Source organism: Onychomys torridus, chromosome 4, assembly GCF_903995425.1.
Source record: "Onychomys torridus chromosome 4, mOncTor1.1, whole genome shotgun sequence".
NCBI classification, from domain to species: Eukaryota; Metazoa; Chordata; class Mammalia; order Rodentia; family Cricetidae; genus Onychomys; species Onychomys torridus.
In genome coordinates, this window is record NC_050446.1 from 127,029,791 (window position 1) to 127,045,028 (window position 15,238).

The window sequence follows — 15,238 nt, forward strand, 5'->3', positions numbered from 1 at the left end:
TGCCATCAAGGAATGCAGCTGACTGGCAGAGGGTGACGTGACTGCTGTCACCAGCAGTCTTGAACCCATGTCGGGGGATGGTGGGCCACAGATTGGTACCCAGTCTGGCTCTCCTGAGCACCTCTCTGCATCTCATGGGGCCCTCTTCAAATGACGCTGCAGTCAGGCACATTCATGCTGTTCCAGTGGGTATCGTGACTGAACCAGGAATCCGGAATAAAGAGATCTTGCCACTCAACAATAAAAAACTGCCTGATTATTGGGGTTTGGTTTTGTTTTGTTGCTGTTTGGTTGACAAGGATTGTCTGGCTCAAAACTTGCCATGCTCCTGCCTCAGTCTCCCGAGTGCTGAGAGAACAGGCATGCGCTGCTATATCCATTACAATGTTCTGGTTTTTAACGAACAAAAGAAACACTCATCAGGGAAGACCTATGGGCTTCAGCTGAGCAGGTGGAAGATGCTACATTATCTTCCTCAAAGGACTCACACCTGTTGGGATGGGGGAAACTAGAGGGTCTCTGAAGCCGCCTTACTGAGATCTATGTCCACACACCATAGGAGTCACATATGCAAACTTCAGTCAGTAGTTTCCCGGGAGCTCAGAGACTTGTACAATCATTGTCACCTCAAAGGAAACTCAGTGCCCACAGCAGGCCCTAAACATCCAATTCCCTTGATCACCATCAAGCCACTTTCCCCCCCGCAGATCTTCCAACACTTCGTGTCGTTTAAGTGGGTTCTCCCATGCCCAGCTTCATTTACTCACAGTTTTCAAGGCTTCTGCTACTATAGCATGCACCATGTCTCATTTTTTATTGCTGAATTAAGGACATACCACATTATATTTACCCTTTTGTTAGTTATGGAGACTGGCAGCATCATTCCCACTCTGGGGTTCTTATGGATATTGCTACTGTAAACAACTGCATAAAACTTTTTGTGTGGATGTGATTTAGTTTTTCAGTGAGGGCAATTAACATAACAACTCTGAATTTAACCATTGAGGTATTTCATATTTCATGGTATAGAACTTCAATCTTGATGAAACTCTGCCAGACCCATTTCCGCAATGGCCAGCCCATCTCTGCAATGCAGCCCAGCCACATGGAGCGAGCCAGGCACTCTGGAATGGCTCTGAAGTTAGCAAGACGTTTTTGTAAAGCAATGGCTGCATCTCACATGCAGGAGTGGGAAGCCTGGGTGCTCCACATCCTTGCCAACACTTATAACATCCTTTTTACTTTAGCCAACTGTGAGTACAAGGGCAAGTCCCACTGAGGAGTGGCAGGCCATTTCCTTTGGTGCAGATCCATGCTGTAACCTGCATGGAAACTCACCAAGGGTGTGACTGACCTAGGTCCACCATATACACTTGGCTGTATCATGCATAGTTACAGTTTTTAAAAAACTGAAACCTGAAAATTTTGTCAAAAGTTATGAAATTGTGAATTCTAAAAGAGCGAGAAAGTACCAATGTCTTTGGTTAGGTTGGGCCCACGTATTCTGATTTGTCCGGTATATAGGCACCTCTAGGGCACAGGCTACGTCAGGTGTCTGGCAAGGTTCCTTGAGCACTTAAATGCTCCTGCTCTACTGCTGTGTGCCCACCTTCCATCTCAGAAACGGCCTGACTGAACAAGATACCACACTCCCAACCTTATTATAATCTAGGTTTAGCAATGGGGTTGTTTGACCAAAATGTCAGCAGAAATGACCTATGAGAGAGTCTGGGAAGTTCCTACCTCACAGAGAGTACTCACATTCTTCCCCCATTTTCCGATACTCAGACTTCATGGATCATGAGGCTGAGGGCACAGCTTTGGTTTCTGTGGTGGCTTGAATGAGATCAGCCTCCATAGGCACACACATTTAAATGCTTTGTTACCAGTTAGTGGAACTGTCTGGGAAGGATTAGGAGGTATGGCCTTGTTGGAAGAAGTGTGTTACCAGAAGCGGGCTTTGAGATTTCAAAAGCCCACGCCAGGCCCAGTCTCTCTCTGCCTGCTGCTTAAAGATCAGGATGTAGCTCTCAGCTACTCCTCCAGCACCATGCCCACCTGCATGTGTCCTGCCATGGTGATGATGAACTAACCCTCTGGAGCTGTAAGCAAGCCCCCAATTAAATGCTTCCCTCTATAAGCTGCCTTTGTCATGGTGTCTCTTCACAGCGACAGAACAGTGACTAAGAGTTCCCAATGACAGTCCAAGCCAGCACCTCACCCTGGACTTCCTAACCCCAGTCTTCTGTTGCATGAGAAAAGATGTGTTCTAGTCATTCTGTTGCTGTAATAAAATGCCCTGACAAAAGGCAACACAGAGGCAACTGTTGTCTGTCCAGCAGTTCTAGGTTACAGTCCACCATTAACAGGAAGTCAAGACAGGAACACAGGCAGCTAGTCACAGCCAAGAGCATAGGAAAAGGGTGCACCCTTACGCCTGGTTGCTATGTTTTACTCAACTGGCTTTCTCCATGCTTACATAGTTCAGGGCCTAGGGAATGTGCTACCCATAATGGGCTGGGTCTTCCCATATTAACAGTCTAAACAATCCCCCACAGACACGCCCACAGGCCAACCTGACCTAAACAATCTCTCACCAAAGTTCTCTTCTAGGAGGTTCCAGATTGTGGCAAACTGACAGGTAAAACCAACCTACAGAGAGCACAAAAGTGGGAATTGGGGAATGTTCTAGGATGTCATAGAGGGCATCTTCCTCTTGGGTATGTCTTCTTAATACTAGGCAAGCCTGTTTTATCCTCAGTGTCATATGCTTATCTGCAATGGGGCCTGGGACACCTGCCTTATGAGACGCAGGTGTGACATACGACCCACCCAGGTCCTGAGTCCCCCAGATCCTGCTCTCAGCCCCATGATGCAATGTCCCTGAATTGCACAATTTGAAGTAGTTGCATAGTTTCATGCTATGTATGTCTTACCAGATTTTATAAACATCGAACTAAACAGAAAAAGAGCCCTCAAATGTCAGGAAGGCATACTGAGTCCCTGCCCTTGGCCAGGCCAGGCACTAGAGCTAAGGATAATCCTGGGATCTACTTCCGCTGTTCCCTCCCTGGGGCTCCAGGAGCAGCAGTCAGGAACAAAGCTACCGCCCTCATGTGGGCTCCAGCCAATTCCTCCCCATCTTGCCTCTCAAGCTTTGGAATTTATTAAGCTCAAGCAAATTTTGCCTTCTGTTTTATTAATGAATGTTTTAATGTAAAAAAAAAAAAAAGTTTGAAATCATTTTCCAGTTTGATTACTTCCATGTGGTCTCTCCCAAAACCCTGAGTACACAGATTCTTGGAGAGGCAACTTTACTTCTTCTGCAGTCACACAGGCCTCAGCCCTGCACGGGACTGTGCCCAGCTGGGTGCCCAGCCAGCCCACCATATCAGAGGTGAGCAAGGACTAGCTGACAGGCCCAACAACCTGTGAAGAGCAAGATCAGTGATGTTCAAAGCACCAGGCAGATTGGGGCCAATTTTGAGAAGGACCGTGGGTCTTGGGTGGGACAATGTCTCTGCCCACCCCCTCAGGTTGCCAGTGAAGGTTGGCCATGCTGGGTGGTGGTGGTGCATACCTTTAATCCCAGCACTCAGGAGGCAGAGGCTGGCAGATCTCTGTGAGTTTGAGGCCAGGCTGGTCTACAGAGTGAGTTCCAGGACAGCCAGGGCTAAACAGAGAAACCCTGTCTCGGAAAACAAACAAACAAAGACCCTCGGCCATGTCTGCACCTCCAGCCTTGTCACATCATTGCTGTTCTTAGAACAAAGAACTGAAGCTCAGAGAGGTTAGGCAACCAGCCCCAGGTCACTCAGATATGAAATCTGGAAGGCATTCCAGCTGGGGTTGTCACAAGCCCACCTGACCTCTGACCCATGCCTTCTGCTGCCCACCCCCAATGCTCCATCTGGCTAAGAAGCAAGACAGTGGTGTGTGTGTGTGTGTGTGTGTGTGTGTGTGTGTGTGTGTGTGTGTGTCTGTCTGTCTGTCTGTCTGTCAGAGAGAGACAGAGACAGGGGCAGAGTATATGAGAGACAGAGACAGAGAGACAGTGCAAGCATACACATTCACATGCTTCTGGGTAGCCACAGATCTACACTGGTGTCTTCCTCAATAGCTTACCACCTTCTTTTTTGAGACAGGGTCTCTCTTGAATCTGAGATTACGGATTCTCCTCGGCTGGCCAGCCAACAAGCCCTGGAGCTGTCGACCTCCACCACTGAGGTTACTGGATGTCTGGGGCTGTTGTGCAGAGTTTTTACCAGGGTTCTGGGGAATCCGAACTCATGTCCTTGTGCTCACACAGCAATCACTTTAGAGACTGAGCCAGCTCCCTAGCCCCAAGGCCGAGCTTTGGCTGGCCCTCCTTCCACCAGGGCTGCCCTAGAAGAGCAGAAGGCTCCATGGCTGTGTGTGCCGGCCCAGCTCTTCGAGGCCCTGGGCCATTTTCTCTAACGTGCCTGCTGATGAGCAGCCTGACAATATTATGCTAAGTTATGTGCATACAGAGTGGCATCTTAGATTCTAATTACCAGCCGCATCTTTGAAGGATTCCTGCCTCATTTCCAGGATAATCACTCACCTCGGTCTCTGTGGCTGATGAGCTGTTTGGGGCCAACTGAAGGCCCAGCCCAACCCCGCTGGAATGCATAGGGTTCTGGGTGTCATTAGCGGCTCCGATTTGCCTCTTTACAAATCTGTTTTGTATATAAGGACAAAGGAGGACACATTTCTGCCCGTCTTTAGGACACTCATTGCATTCTTCCTGCAGCCTGTTCTTCTCTCTTGGGGGAGGTAGGAAGGGGGGGGATTTGAACATGGCCTGGGCACCACAGCCCTGTGACTGCACAGGTTTTGCCTTCGAAACTTGACCCAATGAGCATAGTGGGGTCAGGGGACACACACAGTGGGGTTTTCCTCTACCTGCTCCTCCTGTACACCATTCTTAATTCCAAGTGGCTGAGCTCCGCATCAGAACTTGAGAAAGACGTCACCTTGGTCCCCAGACACCCAGGCCACAGGCTGAGCAAGGCTCTTTTGTGCTGTTTACCTGGAAAGCAAGCAAACATCTCATCCCCTTGATTTCAGAGTCAGCGGGCTGAGGTGTGAACACCTGGCCTGGGCAGGACAGGCTACAGGGGTGGCCTCACCTGAGCACCCCTGGTTAGGGCTGGAGATGGGACAAAGAGTAATAGGAATGCAGGGCACAGTTCAAGTGCAGAAGGCTAAGTTTCTGATGCAAAAGGCCTCACTGGCCTCAAGGCCAAGGTCCATGAGCCTTTCCAACATGCCTGGTGCTTTCTACCCCAGGACCTTTGCACATCACTGCCCAAATGCCCTTCTCTGTAGGGCTTTCCATGGCTCCCTCCTCTCCATGTCTTGGTGGCGGAGTCCCTGCAGCCCTTCTCTACCCCCATCACCTTCCACCCTGATGCCTGCCATCAACCTCTGCCTAGACCAGTCTTCTTCATCAAGCCTCATCTCCACCAGGTACTAGACTCCAGTCTGCTGGTGTACCACGAGCCTGACCCATGCACAGAGAAATGGTGCCATCCCTCCAAGAATCAATGTCTCCTAACCCACAGTAGATGCTCTGTCCACACAGAGTAGAAAGTGTCAGCATAATCCATTGCCCTCTGCCCCTCCTCCACTGTCTTTATGCCAGGGAAGATGCCCAGGTGAATGTCCCAACATGAAACTGCCTCATTTTCTTCACTCCCCTAACTCAGAAGAATATCAAGTTCTTCATACGGACAGACAGCCCACAGCCAAACACTAAGAAATGGACCTGGCTTGTGCCCAAGCACAGGTTGTGGGGGGCTTCATGGTGACTCAAAGTCACCCCGAGTTCTAGGGGATTGTTTCAGAATCGAACCTCAATGTGGGGAAGAGGGTAGAGCCTGGCATCTCTGCCAACGGGCAGCAGTCTGCAAAGATGCTATGGAATAGGTCACTCATAAAAGAGGGGAGCAGGGAGGGGAGAAACCCCAGCGCTGGGCTTTGGAAGAAACCCGATCTGGGACTTCGTGATCCTCCAAAAATTCACCAGCCCCCAGAAGCGCTGAAGTTGCCCCTCTGACCATAGCCACATGGGGATGAAATGAAATCCCATGGAAAGATTTGACTTTAAAAAAAAAAATTATGCAATGTTTGGGTGAAAAAAAAAAGTGGGGAAGTAAAGGGAGGTACCAGAGAAGGGGGGAAAGAAAACCAACTCAACTTTTTCCCAGAGCCCAGCAGAGTTATTTCTGTCTTTAATGATAGATTCCCAGTGGCTTCTAGGGTAGTTTTGAGAGGCGCGAAGGCGGGGCCCACTCGGTTATGTAACTCATTTAAAGTCGGAAATTAGCAAGGCCTGAATGAATCCTGTTACTGTATTCTGACTTCTGGAAAGCCTGGAGCCCGACAGTTCTATTTTGAGGTGAACCAATCCATCACTCTTAGGCCACCTCGAAAACACCACCGGGCCGCATGTCACCCTGTAAAGTTTCATAACAAAAACAGCTGGAGTACTCAGGGTATCGGAACATCGCGTCTCTAAACCAAATCTTCCCCAACAGGGAGTTGGCACGGCCAGATGCCAGTTGCTCAAAACTGCAAATAGTTAATTAATGTCAAATTAATATTCATCTCCTATACCTTCCCCTTCCGTTCCCAGCCATCTTTTTTTAACGTTAGGCACAGCAAAATATCCTACTCAACAACATGAAAGGAAATGTCTGTTTTTAACGCAGACTTTGGCCACGAAATAAATTCTGGAGGTCTGAAGGATCTGGAACTCGGGCTGCCGCAGAGGGTGTCCTGCGACTTTCAGTCCTCACGTGCCCCCTGGTGGCTGAGATGTGCAGGGGCAGCCTGGGCTATAGCATCTCCCTCAAGGGAGTCCCGAAACCTGTGGTCACCTTAAGTGCACGTGACCACTTTGCCCAGGGCATCACTGCTGCTCATGCCCATAGCTAAGTCACTATTTTCTATGTGATCCATAATGAATCTACATGATCCATAATGAATCTTACATGATCCATAATGAATCTACGTGGTCCATAATGAATCTACGTGGTCCATAATGAATCTACGTGGTCCATAATGAATCTACATGATCCATAATGAATCTTACATGATCCATAATGAATCTACGTGGTCCATAATGAATCTACGTGATCCATAATGAATCTATATGATCCATAATGAAGAAGGCCTTCCCCAGCCATGCTGCTGATTAACTGTCCAGTGAGCTGGGTGTCAGAACTTGCTTCCGCAGACAGCATTTCATCCTGAAATACAGATGGTATCTAGCGTGAGACCTGAGGAAGTTCAGCAGCTTTGTCGTCAGAGCTTGAGTCACCTCAGTGTGGGGTTCCAGATCCCCTGACCTCCTCTGCTCAGACATCTCCCAGGGACAGTCTCCTCTGACTGAAGAGACTTGGTTAAGCTAATGATAGACCATATTGTTTATAAACCTCCTTTGTATGAAAATGGAGATTTGTTCCTAAAGTTTCTCTCCTTTGAAAAATGAAAAAGAAAACCCTTCATGTCACCCATTGAAACATTAAGCCTTTGACCTTTTCTCCATTTTTATTAGTCAGGCTTAAAATTTTTGACATGTCTTATAGTGACTAACAGTACAGGGTAAGAATTGATATGTACAGGGAGGGCATGGTGGCACACATCTTTGATCCCAGCATCAGAAAGGCAGAGGCAGGAGGATCTCTGTGAGTTCAAGGCTAGTCTAGTCTATGTAGCAAGTTCCAGGACAGTCAGGGCTGTATATTGAGACCCTGTCCAAAAAAAAAAAAAGAGAGAGAGAGAAAGGAATTGATATGTGCTCCTTGGTTGTTTTGTTTTGCTAAAATCAAAGTAACACACATGTAGCTATGTGTACACAGTAGTATTTGAGTATGTGGGCATGTATGTACAAGTGCATATGTACACATATGCACTTACATGTGGAGGCCAGTAGTCGATGTTGGGTGCCCCCCTCCCTGCTTCCATTTTTTGAGACAGGGTCTCACTGACCTGGAGCTCATTGATTCGGACAGACTGGCCAGTGAGTTCCAGGGATCTATTTCTGAATCCGCAGTTCAGGGGCTAGAGATGTGCACAACTACAACTTTGTTTTTCAAGACAGGGTTTCTCTGTGTAGTCCTGGCTGTCCTGGAACTCACTCTGTAGACCAGGCTGGCCTCGAACTCATAGAGATCCACCTGCCTCTGTCTCCCAAGTGCTGGGATTAACAGCATGTGCCACCACCGCCAGGCCACAACTATTACTTTTACATGGGCATTTAGGATCTGAACTCAGGTCCTCAAGCTTGCAAAGCAGGCACTTTACTGACAAAGCTGTATCTCCCCAGACCCCCAAATAACTTAAAACTGGGAAAATATATGCACCGTGAAATAGGCACATTATAGAAGCATGATCGGACATGCCTGTGTTTCAGTAAAATGATCCCAAAGGCAGAGAGAACACAGCTTTATTGGGCAGCAGTAACGGACCACGCTGGCAAACAGGAGAGGGATTGCCCCAAAACTGAGCCAATCACACATGTCAGCACAGGATAGAGAATTCGGAGCATCTGGATGTTCCTGCTAGATAAATTAAAACATGCTGTGCCAAAGTGTCCCTACTCTGATCAGAATGCAATGTCCTGGTGAGCACCAGGCAAGCATCACACACACAGCAGTCCACCAAGGAAGGAAAGGCTCCCGGGTCAGTGAGCCTGTGGTCCCCACACTCTAGCTGCTAGTCTAAGTACCACATGCCCATCTCACCCACAAACACAACAGTCATGGACACACCCAGTCTGCACTCAGAACCCTGCTCTGAGAACACAGGAATAGCAGGAGCCGGGTGGGGGGTCACACAGGAGAGGCCCCCATGATGTGACAGAGCATGTCTCTGAGGTTCCAGGTTGGAAAGGTAAGTACCCTCTTTAATTTCCCTCCACAAACATTAATTTCTTCCCCCCGGAAAAAAAAAAGGAAATGGATATAATTGTTGAAAGTAGCCCACCAACATAAAAACAACAAAAAGCTTCAACAGTAAATGTGAAATGCAGTATATTTATAAAGTGCCCTTTTTTTTTTCTATGTGAGAAGTCTAAGGGAGATGGAATCCACGTGTGCTCATGGGGATGCACATGTGTACACTGATCCACACACATTTGCATGTTTGTGTGGAGGGCATAGGTCAACCTCAATGCCAACCACCCAGCTTTTTGAGGCAGAGTCTCTCACTAGAACCACGTCACTAGAACCTGGAACGTGTTCCAGTCTGGCTGGCTGACCAGGGAGCCCTGGGGTTGGGCTGTCACCAGGGCTGGGATTACAAGCATCATCATGCCTGACTTGAGTGTCAAACTCAAGTCTCATGCTGACCCATCCATCTCCCCAGCTGGAGATCTGGAATTTAAAAAATAAAAATAAAAACCAAGTATTTGGGGGATGGCATTTACCGCTTTTCCAAGGAAGCCAAGTTTGGTTCCCAGATCCCATATCTCATGGCTCACAACCATCTGTAACTCCAGCTTCAAGGGATCCAGTATCTCTGGCCTCTGCCGTGTACCTGCACACACACGCGCGCGCACACACACATACACACACACACACACACACACATGCATGCACACACGCACACACATGCACACACAATATTAAAAATAATTTTGAAGAAAAAAACCAAGTTTTTCTGTAAACACTGGAAATAGTGTCATTGACCTACTCAAGTCAAATGTGAAAAATAGTTAAAAACAAAAACAGCTATAATGCGTGCGTGTGCATGTACGTGTGGCTGAGTGCATGTATGCACATGTGTGCCGTGGTACCCAGTGGAGGTCCGGGACAACTTTCAGGAGCAGCTGCCCTTCTTCCGTGACGTGGGTCCCAGGACCAAGCTTGGGCACCAGGCTTGGCAGAGGCACCTTTACCTGCTGAACTACCTCGCTGGCCCCAGGAGGTATCCCTGTTAAACAGGATGAAACAGGATTGGGTGGATCTCATCTGAAATTTTGGCAAAAGCTTAAGATCCTGTCCTTGGGGGCGGGGGGTCTCTTCTCCCTCCCATCCCCCAGGAGACAAAACAAAACAGAACAACAAAAACGTGGAGGAAAAAAGATAGGCATTAACCTTCCAATGAGCCCAAAATTCAAAATACATTAAAAAGCATCTCTGACACCCCCAAACCTCAGGACTGTGTAAACAGAGATGTTGGCAGAGAGCCAATGGTGTGGACGTATGGAAGACCAGCACAAAGAAAACTTTGCTTTGTGGGGAGCAAGGCTGGGACCTGTGGAGCTCTCAAAGGTAGATGAGCCATGCCTGCTCCAGTGGGCTGGGGACGGTCTGCTCCATGCTCACAGTGCCCCAGACAGATAGCGCCCCTGATTACCTAGCATGATGGTGACTCATGTGCACATGTGTTCTGAGCACAGCTACGGGATGGAGGGAGAGGCTGTCTGCTTGTCACATCTTAAAGGAGAAAGAGGAAATGAGAGAAATGGAAGGCAAACCTGCTGGCCCCACCCAAGGCCATCATCAAAAGCTAGACAGCTAGGGCTGTCAGGGGTGGAGCTATTGGTGTTCAAAGGGAGGCGGCAGGACCCTGAGCACCTTACTTTACGTTAAGTGCTCTGCTGAGTCCCTTGGAGTTCCCAGGTGAAGGTGTCAGTGGAATGGGTGACAGAAGTTGTCTTCAAGTGGATAGGCCAAAAGAATCCTCCTGTTAGAAGGTCGTAACCGCAGGCTCGGTCCCTGCTGGCCTGCCATCTCAAGTGCCCAAGTGCTCTGAGTTCTTGGTTGAGATGGCAGTTTGATGTATGCAGGAAAGAGTCAAGGCCTCTTGGTCAGCCCCAGGCCCCTGCCTTTCATGTTCTGAGGAATGTATATGACACCAAGTTTGCAGGTCCTCAGTCACTCAGGGACTCCCAGGGGGTAGTGCTGGCAAGCTGCTGGTTCACAGGGAAGCCCACAGAGTTGTTCAGTCCTTCATTCTCTTGACCGCCTCCCCAGAGAACAAGGGACTCACGGGGGACACTGCCCAGTACCTGAGATTTCAGGCCCTCCAAGGCACCAGGTGGGACCCAAAGTGCCAACTCCATGCAAACAAGTAGGAAGAGCAGACAGCAGCTTTCTCCAACTCTCAGAGGTTTGTCCATGTGCAGGGCTGGCCCAGGGTTTGCACACAGCGCGCATTTATCTTAAGGCGTGACTTTGGGAAGGACAGGCTTGGGACACTGGGCAAGACTTCCTCCACCCTGAGACATGGGGTTGGGCCCACCCCTCTGAAACACTGGGAGGTGACCTATTCCTGAACTGGCACGCAGCTATCATGACCCACCGTACCTGGGCTCTCAGAAGAATGGCCGAAGCTGAGGAGACACATTGCCGATGCACGAGACCTTACAACACAACAGACGGGAAGTCCAGACACAACTGGAGGTCTTAAAGGACAGTAAGATACAGGCCACATCTCCAAGGTGAAGCTGGCCACCCTGGCAGGGGAGGACTCCACTCCTGGCTTCCCCTCAGCCCCCTCCTGGGAGCTGCTGCCCACAAAGGACAAGCCTATGAGAAGCCTCTGCCCGCCAGCTCGGTCCTTGGTAACCCTCTTCTCAGGAAATGGGCTGCGCCGGGGAAGAGAAGGTCCCAGAGCCCTGACCTCTCTGCCCCAGCTTCAGAATGTCTGAGTCACAGCTGCCATGTTGTCTAAACAATGAACAGAGCTCTTATCACGCTGTTGACACATTAAAGGGCTGTTCAGCCTCTTACTTCCAGTTAGAGTGACTCTGTTTCAGGTGTCCAGGCTGACAGTCAACCTAAGGGTGACTACAGACTGTCAAAATGGATCCAGCCAGCACCCGCTCCCCTCAACCTTTCCCCCAAAGCCTGGGATCTCTGCAGTGCCACAGGCGAGGGTGTACAGACTCAGTTTCTCCCATGGAGAGAACTCCAACTCTTCAAATCACACCCTCTTCCCCAGGGAGAGCTTTGTATTTTTATTTTCCTTTTCTTGTGGGGTGTGTGTGTGTGTGTGTGTGTGTGTGTGTGTGTGTGTTGCAGCAGTCTTACTATGAACCCTGACTGGCCTGATACTCACTAAACAGTCATGCTGACCTCTGCTTCAGCCTCCTAAGTACTGGGATTCCAAGCATGCACCATACACAACTTTAGAACTTCACATTTTTCTGAAAACACTTTTTTGGTTCATTGGTTTTTGAGACAGGTTCTATATGACCCTGGATTGCGGCCTTGAACTCTCTATGTTTAAGTGGCCTTAAACTCAAGAGATGCGCCTGCCTCTGCCTCCTGAGTGCTAGGATTAAAGGTATTTGCATTTTTAAGAGCAAGAAAGAGTTGAGGAATGCATATGTGATAAGACTGTTTAAAAATAAAAGGCCTTCGGAAACCTTCAACTAGACAGAAACTTTTATCACATGACAACAGGTTCAAGCCATAAGGAAGCTTGTAGAGTGACCCATACAAACCTCAGAGGAGCCACCCGGTCCCACACCTTCACCCTCACTTCAGCTTAGCACCCAAGGTTCCAACAGGTGCACCTCTCGGGTCCCCCCTCCCATTCCCTCAGCGTCACATCCCTGTTAGGTGCCCAGTCTCGCTCACTCGCTCGCCTCAGTGAAGCTGCATGTGCCAGCCCTGACCGCATGGGCCCCCGGAGGCGGTTCATGCACACGGGACTTGAATTCCTTCCCCGGGAGTACAGACTTGAGTTCCCTGCAGCTTATGAGGTGAGCTTCGAGTAGCTGGGCGGGGAGAACCGTCTTCGCAGGTACTTGAGGACATAGAGGGGCAGGCAGCTGACCAGAGTGATGACAGACACCTTCCAGAGGAACGACAGGGTAGCGATGAAGTAGACGTCTGTAAGGGAGGAGATGGCCGTGATGGAGCGTTCTTTAAGACGCACATGAGGTCACCAAAAGAAAGCATTCTCTATTTCCTGTTCCTCACTCTCTTTTTATGGAGGGCACGCCATGGGCCAGCAGTGCACATGGCTCTCATTTCCAGCCCCCTTTCCTCCCCTACCTGCCCCCCCATAGTTGGTGAAATGTTACTTTCAGCAACTAGGAAAAGAACCTTCCGGAAAACATTCCCACAGGTGTTTTTGATTCTAAATGACAATTGGAGTTTCTTCTAAGCCACAGAGCACAGAAAGTGACATTCATTGCATGGCTCTGCTTCTCAGTGGCTGTTCAGACTCTGACACCCACAGAAAGCCAAGAGAGGGACCCACAGCCACAGGGCAAAGTGAGCAGAGACCATTTATCAAGATGAGGCTTGCACTCAGAGCAGGGCGCTCTGTCCTGGGCTGAGGATGGTGAAACCAGGCGCTTTGGGAAGCTTGGGAGAGGAGGCAGCTGTGGAATCCACAGCGGGGATTCAGGGATAAGCCCTGCCCAGTCTTGAGCATGGTATGGAAAGGAGAGTGTCACCAGTGAGATACCTACTGTGTGCTAGGCTCCTCCTTGTTCAATGTCCAAAGCCACCTCTGCACCCCTCAGACCCAGGCCCTTGGGCACACAGTAAGCACTCCCAAAGGCTCTCTAAAAGGAGACCAGTGCAAACTAGTGTCTCACTTTCCAGGGGATGCTCTTCTTGTCTTCACTAATAGCTTCACAGGAGCTACTGAGGATGGGAAAAGAGCCTGGACCAAAGGAGTTCCAGGACAGTCAGAGTGTCTGTTTTCTCGTGAGGACCCTCTAAGGAAGCTTGGTAGACTGCTCCCTCCTGTCTCCCTCCTTCAATGCTACCAGTGAGCTGTGTCTGGTGATGACACTGGCATTTTAAGCATGGACCGGCTCATACCTGCCAAGGGATGCGCATGTCTCACTGGCCTCCTGTGGCCTCCCCACTCCCCTGTAACCAACGGGAAGTCTCTGAAGGGGTGGGCCTGCCGTCTGGACTGCAGGAGCCAAGCTGTGTTCTCCACCCCCCACCACCACCACTACCACCACCCTTTAGCAGACTCGCCAGAGGATCTGTGAGTTCATTCAAACACGGAAACCTCACCCATCTTACTGCAGAGCATCTAGAATGATGCTCTCTCTACTGGCCTCCGAGGATGACACAGGCCCTGGAGACTTCACAGCTCAGAGGCTTGAGTCTGCCCTGGGCTGAGGAAGCCAGCAGTAGGTAAGAGTGACAAGGCAGCCCAGCAGAGAAAAGGGTGGGCTGTTGGAATGGGGTCCAGTGTATGGAGGGAGCTCGAAACGGGGCTGGGCCAGCATGGAGTCAGCCTGGCAGCTAGCCACTCACAGGGAAGGACCAGAATGGTGTGGAATCAGCCTGGCACACATGGGGAAGGACCAGCTGAATTGATGTGACCTCCAGATGCCTTAACTCAAGTGTGAGGGTCAGTATAGGAACAAAAAAGGCTGGCCCTGGAAACACACACAGACGCTCTCAAACCCATGCTTGAGGCTGGGCAGAGCAGTCACCCCAGCCCTCCACTGCCCACATTGCCCCACTCCCATGCTGTCCCTGCCTTCCAACACTCCTCTACACTCTCTTTCTGGTCCCCTTCTCCCCTCAGTCCCTGGCCCCAGGGCATGTCCCTCCCTCTCCCCCCCACCCCGCCCCACTATCTAATCTATGAGTTCCTATAGTATGGTTTACTTGGGGTCTGCCCAGGTCCCTCTCACCTCACCCCCCCCCTCTCTCTGCAGCTCTCTCCCATCAGCCTCCTGTGCTCAAAGGATGTTTGTTTCCACTTGTGTCCTGCATCCTCTGACCAAAAGGGTCAACTCGCTGCCATCCTGGCCCAGGGCAGGCACTCTTGGTCTACCAAATGAGCCAAATGCCCACTACCTGGAACAACTGTCACCTCTCAGCCAGCTGTGACACACAGTAGTTCTCCGGGAGCCTATGACAGTCCCTAAGGAACCAGATCAGGACTATAGGACAGAGAAGAGCTGACTGGCTCAGCCCAGATTCCTGGGTGCTGATGGACCACAGTGCACTCACAGTCACAGACTGAATTTCTGACTGAGATTTCATGCGAACCAAGGGGTTTTGTGACCCCCCAAAAGAGTGGAAGAAAGGAATAAAACTGTGCAAAGTCTGGCTTGGTCACAAGGCTTGTCCCAGGAAACTGCTTCATTATTTATCCCTAAAGATGTTCCATATCCCAGGGTGGTCACTGGAGAAACACAGAAAACACACCACCCCTTCACACCTGGGAAGGGGGCAGTGCCCAGACTCTCAGCAGGTGGACACCCGCAAAG

The 15,238-nt window shown here is 49.9% G+C and overlaps 1 protein-coding gene across 1 annotated transcript in view; it reads right to left on the reverse strand.

Moving 5' to 3' along the window:
- Nucleotides 1-12,403: 12,403 nt before the first annotated feature.
- The window catches only part of Atp9a (ATPase phospholipid transporting 9A (putative)), an 85,835-nt gene continuing 83,000 nt past the window's right edge, over nucleotides 12,404-15,238 (reverse strand). The window contains exon 28 of the mRNA XM_036184330.1: nucleotides 12,404-12,875. Within this exon, the coding sequence (XP_036040223.1) occupies nucleotides 12,739-12,875 (137 nt within the window). The 3' untranslated portion in view covers nucleotides 12,404-12,738. The remainder of the gene's footprint in view (nucleotides 12,876-15,238) is intronic.